This window comes from Phaseolus vulgaris, chromosome 9, assembly GCF_051622355.1.
Source record: "Phaseolus vulgaris cultivar YP4 chromosome 9, ASM5162235v1, whole genome shotgun sequence".
Taxonomy (NCBI): domain Eukaryota; kingdom Viridiplantae; phylum Streptophyta; class Magnoliopsida; order Fabales; family Fabaceae; genus Phaseolus; species Phaseolus vulgaris.
The window spans coordinates 24,500,796-24,512,812 of NC_143506.1; the positions used below are offsets into that span (position 1 = coordinate 24,500,796).

The window sequence follows — 12,017 nt, forward strand, 5'->3', positions numbered from 1 at the left end:
TAAAAAGTATATATTTGTTAATTCATATTAATCATTAAGGTAGGAAATATAATACAATAAAAAAACTTATGCATCTAGTAAATGTTTGATGGTCAAAGTGTTAATTATACAATAAACACAAGAGAACCATGAGAAAATGACGAGAAATAATGACCAACAACTGTCAATGACTGCTACAAGTTATAATAATATTAATAATAAATAATTTCTAAATTAATTAATTATAATTTAAAATTATATACTTACTGATGCAAGTAAGGTGCTAAATACACTTTTTTGCATGTATTTTAAAATGTCTCTATTAAATATGTTTGCACTTCACTCGCTTTATTTCCTACACTCTAGATGACAATTGGATCAAGAAATCCATAAATATAAGCATTATTCTTTTTTGATGCAGAGATGTGATGTAAATACCTTGAACATTGAAAAAATAATGTTAGAGTAAAGTATGAATATATTAAACTATTTTAAAGGTTAATGAAAGTATACTTACAACAACCAAAGTTGTAGAACCAATATATATAATCGATCAATACTAGTAACAATCTTACAAACATCCTTACGACAAATAAAAATATGAGAGGTTAAAGACTCTGGCTACAACATCAAGAGTCATATCTAATTGAACAATTTGTTTCCTCCATTGTCACCACTTCACCAAGACGTTAGAGAAAATCACACTTTTGAGTGAGTGATATATGATTTTTTATTTAAAATAAATAAATAAAATAATTATTTTTTTAGTCCTACCTTATTGTTGGTCCATTGAGATTATGTGAAACGAATTCATTGAGTTAAATTAATAAACTCGTTGTACTTTTTAATACCTTATGTAGCACGCCCCACCTTACCTTAATTGAATATGACTAACCTCAAAAAGCTGACATTTTTAAAAATGCTAGTAAGCTATTAAAAAAAATATTTTACTAAATTCTAGTGGTGAAATAAATTAAGCAAAATCAAATGACCTTGAAGATGATATAATGTAATATAACATGATGAGATAATACAATAACACTATATAATATATATATATATATATATAATATAATAGTGTATAACATAATATAATATTAATATAATATAATACATATATCGATGTATACATTTGATAAATATATAATTTATTTTTCATTTAAAAATCCAACTTTATTGTTTTATTTAGCATATGGAAAAAAATTAATAACTAAATTTATGAATATTTTTAATATAACGTCCAATTTTATAAAATAATAACTTATGATTAGTTATTTTTCAACTTTAATTTATATTTATTTTTTATTAAAATAAAAATAAAGTCTCAAATTTTGTATACATTTCTCTTTACTTAAGGTAAATAATCTCATTTTTATTTCCTTTCATTCTTTACTCTATCCAAATAAAACAAAAATAGATTATTTTTTTAGAAAATAAGACTACATGTAAATGCATTTTACAATACACATATATTTTAAATTAAATATTTTTTAGTATTTATTTATTTTTAATTCAAACAATGTGTCGGACATGTATAGTATAAAACCATATCAAAAAAATACTTTTTTTTTCTTCTATAGTAATAATGTTTTAAGAAGTGTTGTTAAGTTAATAACACAAAACTCAGAAAGTAAAAACTGGTTATGCTGTGATACAATCAGTAGAAGTCCTCGAAAAGCCACATTTTTGAGTGTGCAGAGACTTTGCCGCGTGCTCTTTCTCAGTTTCTAGTTACTTAATCTTTCACAGGAAGGAAGAGCAAAATATAGAAACCTCTTATCCAAGAAACATTTTCTTTTTAAATTAAATTTTGGGGAATAATAATTCGGACCACTATAAATACGACCTTCCCCTTGGAGTATCCGAAGACGTCAACAAAGGTTGTTGAACTCTCAGTGCGCGCTCACTTCTTCCACCTTCTCCGGTAAGAAAGAACGAGCTACTAATAACTGTGAACCCTAATCGAGAATCCTTGTTTTTTGTCGATTATGATTTTTCTGAGATGAACTGCATTGGGTGTATTAGGGTTTCACTGCGCCGATGACTTTTCTTCTGATTGTAAAGGGATCGTCATCCATCGTGTGCCATTTTGCCTGCATGAACCGGGGCAGGCTTTGGCGTTCTTGGGATTTCTTCCGCCACTGGACTTGACCTGACCCCAATTAGGGTTATACATTCACTCACTCTCTTCTCATTTTTCCTTTCAAACTCCTCCTTCCTCTTCTCTTCCTGTCCACCTCTTTCTCTCTCTTCCATTGCTTTGGTTTGCTTCACAAAGCGCTTAATATTTCGCTTTTTCATTTTCATTTCTTATTATTTTTGTTTTTCTCTGGATGGCCCGAAGAAATTCCACTCCAGGGTTTCGGTTCCGGCCCACTGACGTTGAGTTGATTGAGTTTTTTCTGAAGAGGAAGGTTCGGGGTAAGGTAATTCCCAGCGGAGTAATTGCTGAGCTTGACTTGTACAAGTATGCTCCGTGGGATCTTCCAGGTTTGCATTTCATTATTGTTTCGTAGAGTACTTTTATGTGTTATTATTTTTTCTCTGTGTTTTAATGGGGTTTTGTTTTTCAGATAAATCTGCCCTCCAGAGTGGGGATTTGGAGTGGTACTTCTTTTGTCCGAAGGGGAAGAAATATTCGACTGGAGGGAGGTTTAATCGGTCGACGGAGGTTGGGTACTGGAAGACTACTGGGAAGGATAGAGCGGTTGAACACAAGAATCGAGTTGTGGGGATGGTTAAAACTCTGGTTTTTCACACCGGTAAAGCCCCTAAGGGAGATCGGACTGATTGGGTTATGCATGAATTCAGAGTTGATGACAAGGAGATGGTTGACGAAGGCAGTTCGCAGGTAAAAAACTTTGACTAAGCAAATTTGTTATTGGATTATTTGCAGTTTCTAGGGTTTATATCTGTGAGGATGTCTAGAATTACAGGTTTTGTTGGATACGACATCAAAACTAGAATTTCCTCTTTTTGTGTTAACCTCAGCTGATTTATGGCAGTAGGTATACTTTGCATGTGCTTAAATTTGTATGACATGGAATGCAACCTTTCTTTGTTTGCTTGTTGCTATGCATTGACTAATCTGGCATCCCTTAATGCTTCCTGCATTTGGTTTAGGGATGACAATGGATAGGGTTCGAGTAACGTACTGATAGCCATTATTGCAATTAGGAAAAGTATCCGTGCCCGTCTCTATACTTGTGCGTTAGCAACTTTAATCTTCATCCATACCTGGTTCTGAAAGTTCTAAAATGATACATCGACTTTCAAATTTGTTGAACAATTCCCTTTTAACCATTGAAACAACTAATCTACAAGGATACAATACAATGCCTTCTATGGAAATTTAAACTCAACCATGAAAGACATTTTTTCTCAAGATCCCAAAATCATCAAGGTATAGGAATAAACAACAGGAAAATGTATTAAGAAGTTATTTAGCATTTTCAAGAATCTTTAATTTATCAATTTTTTGCTTTATGACCGGGGTCATTGACTTTCTTCAGTTCTACATGCCAGAACAATTTTATTATAAAGAAGGTATAAATAGAACATATGATGTATGACAACTTTTTCCTTTGACCCCCCTTATAATCCAAATCATTCACCCTCGTCAATCACATAAACAATTTTTGTTTTTTAATACAAGATAAACAAATCATGTACACAATCATTTTGAAACACTTTAAAATTCATATGAGAATCCACTTATTTGCTTGAACCCTAAATCCTAAACCCAAAAAATTGGAACAAATGATCTATAGGACAACAAATCATTGCTTTAAAGTTCACTAATTGTGGAGGAGACTTGTCTTTCCCTTGCATCAAATGGAGCCTTCAATGGAAGAGAGGCTCCAGTAGACAACCAAATTACACCCTCACCTGTTAGATAATTTTGTTAACCCTAGTCAAATTGACTAGGTTGTTTAGTTAGGTGTTATGAATCAACTTGCTATATAAAGCATGGTTGATTCCCATTTAAAGATAGAACAGAACATACCTTGTATTCGTTTCCCTCTCTTAATAACAATTTATGGTGAAGACCTACAGTAAGGCTTCCCTTTTCTGTAATCTTTGTGCGTGCACCTAAATTTCCTTCTTCCTCTCTCTTAGTCCTTCATTCTTTCTGATTCCCTTCTGCAGTAGACGATCTGGTAGAGCTCTGTGTAAGCCTTACCATAACACACTGGAACAAACACAAGTTGATGTGGGTGAGACAAAAAGAAAAACTAAATGTAACTGGGAAAGAAAAGTGCAATTCACTGGAATGGAGGGTTTGTTGGTCTTTAAAACCTCATTTATTGATTAAGATGCCAATTGGAACAAGGGTTTGTTGGACTTTAAGATCATTTCTGGATTAAGACACCAATTTGAACAAAGGTTTTTTGAAACCTTAATTTTTGATATATTAACAAGTTTGGGATGGAGGGGTACTATAGTATTTGTAACTGTACCTATCCCCATTAAAATTTGTGGGTAAATAAATACCCGTTCCAGACTCATCCCCAAGAGACAGGTATTTACTCTCCATTTCTTGGTATTTTTAAGGGTTGTGTACACTTTGCCATCTCCAGTTTGGTTTGTAGACTTTGTTTTTACTTCTTTGTGGTTCTTCTAGTGAATTCTTCTTGTGCATTTATTTAACTGTTCTACTGGTTTGCTAAATGTACTGCAGGACTCCTATGTAATTTGTAGGATATTCCGAAAGGAAGGTCCTGGTCCCAGGAATGGTGCACAATACGGTAAACCATATGATGAGAAAGAATGGGATACAGATGAGGAAATTGACTCTGTGCAATCTGAACGTGTTGCTTCTATGTCGACACCTGTTCCTATACAACCCAGTGAAAGTCATATTTCTATTGCAAATGACATCAATCCCTCTACAAGTGGATGTGCTGGATTGACCTCTGTATCATGTGCATCAAAGTTGATGCCTTCCTGCTCAGCATATTGTGTGCCTTCTAACAATCAAATTGACTCTGTGTCATGTGTATCAGAATTGATGCCCTCTTGCTCAGCACTACCTTTTTCTCCAAACTGTGCATTTGATTCTGTATCAGGTCTATCAAAAGTGACACCCTCTTGTTCAACAGTTCCTTTAACTCCAAACTATGATGTTGACTCTGTATCATGTGTATCAAAATTGATGCCCTCTTGCTCAGCATTTTCTTCTGCTCCAAACAGTGAAGTTGACTCTGTATCTGTATCAAAAATGCCTTCTTGCTTGCCACTTGCTTCAGCTCCAAACAATCTAGTTGACACTTTATCATCTGTATCAGAATTGATGCCCTCTTGCACGGCACCATCTCCAAACCATCAAGATGATGAAAACATTTTATCTTTGCTAGATTATTTCAAAGAAGATGACGACACAATGGCTGTGAATGAAAACAATGGAATTAAGGTGAGAAATCTATTTCTTATTTGTATTTGTCGATTTGCTTAGGAATCTTGGCATGATTGTTTCTCTTTTTAAGGATGGTGTCAGATTCTCCCCAAGACATTTTTGTTATTTTATCTTTTACATTTTGCAGTCAGCTACTCAGAAATAGCCTTGTTCTTGGTAGATATCTATGAGTGAGAACTAACCGTGGTCTTAGTAGAAATCTTTTGAAATTACTGGGTTTGTAATATCTTGCTGTGGGTTCCTTTACACTTGTTGCCTGTTTCATTCTAGGATTTACCCTTCTCCTCTTCCTCTCTCAGAAGACTTGCAAATTGGTTGTTATTTTTCTCAAAGAAATAAGCTCTTTCCTGCTACTTTTGTTCCGGGATGTGGGGATTTAGTTTTTATTATGTTTTAATCAAGTAGTTGGCCAATTTTTAGCTCATTCTTGTAGGCTTCCTGTGAGGCTCGCAAAAATGTTTCACTGACCTTAGAAAACTGGAAGGTACTCTTATTGAATAGTTGAAGCTACTAATCATGATGTTGGAGTATATAATGTAAAATAAATTTTCTATTTCATAAATTTATTTCAAGGCGTTTTTGTTAGATTTTGTTATTTTGATCTTATAATATGTACAATCAGTTTATTCTATACTTGCTTTATCTTCTATTTATGCTAATTTTATGATTATGGGATGACAGAAGGTTGACCCTGATCAGGCGAACAATGCTGAATGCGCACCATGTTTGGATCCAAATGTGATTTTTGAGAACCTAGGAGACCTTGACAGCTTGGTTGGATTGGGTGAAGGCAGTTTTTCCTCTGGCCAGAAAAACGGACTTTCTACAAGCGATATGTTTTATACAGGTGGTGATTATATGCTTGGGTCTTGGGAACCCCAAGACTTTTTGGAGTTGACGGACCTAGCGGGGCCACAGCCCTGGCAGAATAAGCATGGAAGTTCTGGCGAATATAAGTAAAGGTTAGAAAATTGATACAACTAAAGCCACAAGTAACTAATGTGGACCCGAAAAAGCTGCGATTCTCGTTTTTCATTTAAAAACTACCATGACCAGATATGCCTATTTTAGCATTAGTTTCTGGAATTATTTAAACAATCTGTACGGATAGGATGTTGATTAATCTAGTGATGTTTGATCAAGTGTTATATTTGATTAAAATCTAATTATGCTGCAATTTGTTCCAAAATCTACGTTAATTGCATGTTTTACCTTGAAGATTAATTAATCTCAATTGCAATATGAAAATGCTAATACATAAGGAAATTTTAATGCAGATCCATTTTTTCGGGGTGAGGGTGGAGTTTGGTGGTGATGGTCTTTGAGTAGAAAATTGACATTCATAACATAATATTTTATCTTCCTTGAGTTTTTTATTCTCACATTCTAACTGCCTAAGCCCAATAAGAACAGCGACTATTCAAAGGCAAAAGGGAGATGCACGAGAAGGGAGTCCCAGTAGCATCATCTTAGAGTCATCATAAAGCAACACGATTAGAGAGGGGAGGGCTGGAAAACATGTGCAATGTTGATTAAATGTTTTTTAACTTATATGTATATAATTTCATTTTCTAGATGTGCAGGAGAAGTTAGAAATAGCTTCCATGTATATAAGGTTTCCATGTTGTGTTAGTTTTAAAGTCTTATAATATAAAACCTTAATTGTAATTTTGTTTCTCATTTTATAAAATCTGTACCTTTTGTTTTTATAATTATTTTTCAATTTTATTCTTTTAATTTTTAATTTCATGACTTTGATTTTGATTTTTTATTTAAACTTATTTTTTTTTTAAATTATTAATTACTAAGTTTTAAGTTGATAAATATGACTATTTTCAATTGAGTGATTAATCTGAATTTTTATGTTTTTAATTAAATTTTTGCTATTTGATCATGTCAGTTGAGTCAACTTATTTCGCATCACTGTTACTTATGTGTTTTTACATGATTTTTTTTTTATTTTTAAAATGACTTGTTAAGTTTTTCATCATTATTACTTTAGTGTCTTTTACATGAAAAATTAAAAAAATACTTGAAGTTTGAGGTTTCTTATGAAATTGAATATTTTCAATTAAGTTCTTATTAACAGTTTTTGTTATATTGAGTACAAGAAATATTTGTGTTTCATATTGAGTTAATGTGATTGTTTGATTTTAGGATAAAAGTTATCTTAAAAGCTAATTTATGGACTAAAATAATAGAAAATTAAAAATGAAGAGATTAAAGTTGTAGATAAAAGCTAAAACTATAATTAGGTTAAAATAATAAAGTGAGAAACCTGATATTTTGTAATTACTAGTGAAAATAATAATGTTTCTGCAAGTGAAAGCAGTTAGTCACGAATTTTGGAGTGATACAAATCTGAGGGCTAAATGTTGGTATATTTGGGTCTGATACTGTCAGCTTTCTACAAGGTAACACGTATTCTGTTAACTAAGAATACAAAAAGAAAACAGAATACGTGCGCTTATTAATATGAGGTAAAGCAAAGTTTTAAATCCTTATTGTGAAGACTTGAAGCATAAGACTTCTTAATTTCAACCGCTTGCGTGATTCTTTCGGTCCTTATATAAAGTGAATCGTATACAGTAACTAACTTAATAAATGCTTACTTCTCTATTTGACTCAATCATCCTAAGAACACTCCATTCTCCTTTTTTCATTACAATTGAACTCTGGACAAATTTACAATTATCCATTTTATCCAAAACATTATCCCATATGACTGAAATTAAGTCACTTGGGCCTGGTCCCAAGAAGCATAACAAGAATACTTTGTGTCGTGACTTAGTGACAACTTATTACTTCACTAATGCATTTCACTCATTAACCTGAACTAAATTGGTGCCATGGAGCCACTCGAGCAACAAACAAGGAAACTTCTCCTACTATTTAGGCATGAAATGATCTCCAAAGATCTATGAAGTTTATCTATGTTATTCAGTGTACACAATCCACAATCCCTCTCCTAGTTGCAACTCTTTACACAGTACACAAACAGATCAATTGACAAATGGTGGCACGCACAGTTTACCTTGACTCAATGGAATGAGTTTCAGAGCCTCTTAAGAAGGACCTGCGCCACCAAATTTGAAATGCCTTGCTTAGATTTGGACACTCAGTGCCATGGCTTGAGAAGTGTCGAAACCATTCCATGAAGAGCATGTACTGTTGATTTAGAGGTAGAGTAAGAAGTGTCTGACCCATAGCCTCTTGCAAAACCTTTATATCAAGCCCTCTTCTGCATCTCTGAAGCCAACCAAAGTCCACTAACATTGGCCGGAACCATGCCTGAAGAAGCCCTGATCGTGCCTCCAACCGGCATTGCAATTTTCTGGTAGCCATGGCAATAAAGAGAATCGCTGACACACGACTTAGTTCATATCTAACCATTGGGGATGCACTATCATGCATTTTAACAAGTTGGTGCTGATCTGCCCATATGTTCACAAAGTCCTCTGCTATTTGCCCATCAAGCAAGATTTCCAACAACCAATTGATGTTATCAACCTGCCTTGAGATGCGTTCAATTAGTGGCTTATTCTTATCTTTCTTTGTTAAGTTTTCAGGAGGGATGGTATCTGATGCCTCCTCAAAGAGGCTTACCAGTGAGTCCAAACATGCGTGACAAACAGAATACAGATCCTCTTTGTTGAGGTCAAGGTGATTCTTCTCATACACTGAGCTTTTGCAAAGAAGACCCTTCATCAGTGATTTTAGTTCATTTCTTGCATTGGCATCCACACAAGTGGTGATAGACCATACAAGCTGTCGAGCTACATTTGGCTGGTAAGAACAATCTACCGAGTCCTGCAAGTACAGCCTTCCTAGGATGTCTCTCGTTGTTGCTTCATCAAACTTAAATCTCGTGAATAGGCTTCTCAATTTTTCTTCTTCTTCTTCAGTCCAAGGCACAGCTTCAAGGTATTGTAAACACGACAAAACACCCTTGGTGAACATTATGCCTGCTGAAACCTAGTAATGCAATCAAACAACCATGTAAGAGACTAAAGAGGCGACGATGTGCAGGCTCAACACAAAAGAGAACAATAAAAAAGATTCTTCAATACCAAAATCACGTAAAAAGTTCATTTTGAAGCACATTGTCGTCTTAATACCTTCTTCCAGAAAATACAACATTCTGTTCGAATTTCATGCAGACTCATGGAACTTTTCCCAAGGGAAAAATACATATCCTCAAATGAAGCAAGAACAAAAAAATGATAAGACTCAGGACAAACAGGATGAAACTAGTTCCTGTTATATAAACAGCAGCAAACAAGATCAAAAAAATTCATCAAGGTTTTCTACTTGAAAAAGTTATGCAATATTGTGCACTATAATACGTGAAATAAGAACAAGAAAAGAGACTGAAACCAGCAATCAAAGATCCGAAGAACTAATAAGCACGAAAAGTCATCCAAAGGAAAACAACATAGACCCAGAATGTAATGTAATAAAAAAAATGTTTTCTTTTATTTGTATATAGAAAGTAAAGTGAAGTGTGAACCTCCAAAACATCAATGCATCGAAAAACGCCGACGTTAAGAAGTCTTTTGGTGAGGCAATCGTCGGCTTCAAACATGAGCTCAATTGTCTCTCTGAACACGCCCAAGTTCTCAACTTCAGGAACCTCTATTCTACACATTTTGTTACTCCCACTCCAAGACGCAACCCCTTTCTTGTAATCCTCTATCAACCCCGCGAACACTTCGGAATTGGCGCACAGAACCCTGGAGTTCACCTCCAGAACCATGCACCCGCCGTTCTTCCCTCTCAGACTCATCCTCACATCCCTGTCGCCGGCCACCGGCCCAGGAGATCGTGGAAGCGGCGGTTCCGGAGAGGGGGAGGGAGCGGAGGCAGCGGCGACGGGATCCGAGTCAATGGGGGAGACTCTTCCCGGAGAGAGGATCCGGCGAGGGTCGATCCGAGCGGGGATGCGGGATTTGGGGGAGGTCGGGAGGGAGAACGTGGGTTTGGAGTTGGGTTCGGGCTTGCGAGGTGGAAGAGGTTTGGAGGCGGTGAGGTTGTCGGGGCTAGAGGGAGGGACGGCGAAGGAGCAGCACCACGTGCGGCGGCGGTGGCGGCGGCGATGTTGGAAATGATCCATGTTGTGTTGGGTGCGTGAGTTTCAGAAGAAGAGCATCGGGGTGTGTGTGTGAGAGACGATGATAGTTGAGAGAGTGTGGTGTTGCTTTTTTTAACCCTTTCTTTCTTGAAATTGGAACCTATTTTTGTTTTGTTTGTTTCCTCGAGAGTTGGGTCGGATGAAGAAAATCAGCAAAAGCTTTCATGGATCAATTGCTAAACATTGTTTTCTGTTAATTCCCTCCTCCAACATCACATCTCCACTTTATTATTTCCATCTCATTATTATGCAATCTATAATCTTTTTACTTCTAAATGCATATCTTTAACCCCTTTTTCACAGTCAGATCTCCCTAATCTTGTCTTTGTTGTTGTTCCCCATAAGAATATGTGTAAAAGCCTGTATAAAGATACACAACTCTTATTCATTTCTCCATATTACATCTTTTAAAAGTAAAAAGAGAAATATTTTATTTTACTGAATTATGAATTATAAATTAATGTAGAAAGATTTTTTTTTAAAAGTTATAAACGGGTGCATTATAATGAAATTTTAAAATGGATAATATTTTAAATATGGTGATGGAAAGTATTATTCAAATTAATATGAGTTTGGAATATTGGAGTTAGAAAAGAAAATTTTATATAAAAGAGTGTGAAAACTATAGAAATATGAAGTAATATACAACTAAATAAATAACTCTTCATAAGCAAGATAAAGCTTTCAATAGAAAAATGTTATTTTGATAATGTAAATTACAATTATGATATGATGCAACACGTAAAACTATTTTATCTCTTTAGGTGAGATTTATATATTATTTCATCAAAATATTTTTTTTAATTAAATAATAAGGATGCAAATAGTTTAATGAGGCAGCCGCAAGTAGCATGATTCTGGGAACTAGGAAAATAGTATTATTATAATATTTGAGTATAGAATATATGAGTCTTTTTACTTTGCTTGTTGATAAGGGAAGGAATACTCCTCTTTTGCACTCCATTCCAATCATTCATTCCATTCAAGGATCGTGTTTGCTTCCACTTTTAATGTCTTCTTATTATTTTGCTTCACTCTTAATCTAAACACCATTTGAGGATGCCTTGTTTTCTGTTTTACGCACCAGCATTGGGTTAATTAAATAAGGAAACTCATTGATTTGTTAACTGATATAATATAATTTAATTTAATTAATAGCTATTTAAATTTAACCAGATACATCTATATTTAAACTATCTGGTTTAGATTTACAGATTATAAATTGTAGATAAATTATCAGTTTTTTTTTTCTCTTTTCAGTAACCAGAATGAAGAAGATGAAAGATTGAAGTTTGGTTTGACCCTTTTGTTTTTGAGGGAGCGAGCTTAACATGGATTGTGGTGAGAGGTGGAGTGGAGGCAAAAGTAAGAAAGAGAATGGCAGCATGGGAGAAAAATTTGGATTCATTGTTGGCATTTGGAATCTTAGATGGTCACTGAAGAATGACCAGAATTAAAAATGTTTCAGAAAAAGAAAAAGAAGCATAAAAA

The 12,017-nt window shown here is 34.5% G+C and overlaps 2 protein-coding genes across 3 annotated transcripts; one reads left to right on the forward strand and one right to left on the reverse strand.

The window, feature by feature from the left end:
* Nucleotides 1-1,661: 1,661 nt before the first annotated feature.
* On the forward strand, nt 1,662-7,107 carry LOC137820549 (uncharacterized). 2 transcript variants are annotated; one of them, XM_090295163.1, is made up of 7 exons: nt 1,764-1,903; nt 2,005-2,146; nt 2,324-2,469; nt 2,553-2,830; nt 4,661-5,392; nt 6,077-6,357; nt 6,673-7,107. In XM_090295163.1, the coding sequence occupies exons 4-6, from the start codon at nt 2,714-2,716 to the stop codon at nt 6,353-6,355; spliced, it is 1,128 nt and encodes a 375-aa protein (XP_090151289.1). In that variant the 5' UTR covers nt 1,764-1,903; nt 2,005-2,146; nt 2,324-2,469; nt 2,553-2,713; the 3' UTR covers nt 6,356-6,357; nt 6,673-7,107. The 2 variants fall into 2 exon arrangements, with proteins under 2 accessions (XP_068480791.1, XP_090151289.1); XM_068624690.1 differs by having other exon boundaries at nt 1,662-1,903; nt 2,005-2,469.
* A 924-nt stretch (nt 7,108-8,031) lies between these two features.
* Nucleotides 8,032-10,867, reverse strand: LOC137821254 (BTB/POZ domain-containing protein At2g13690). Its single transcript, XM_068625759.2, has 2 exons — nt 9,906-10,867; nt 8,032-9,370 (listed from the first exon to the last, which is right to left on the reverse strand). Exons 1-2 carry the CDS (start codon nt 10,506-10,508, stop codon nt 8,426-8,428), a joined length of 1,548 nt encoding a protein of 515 aa, XP_068481860.1. The 5' UTR covers nt 10,509-10,867; the 3' UTR covers nt 8,032-8,425.
* Nucleotides 10,868-12,017: the final 1,150 nt, after the last annotated feature.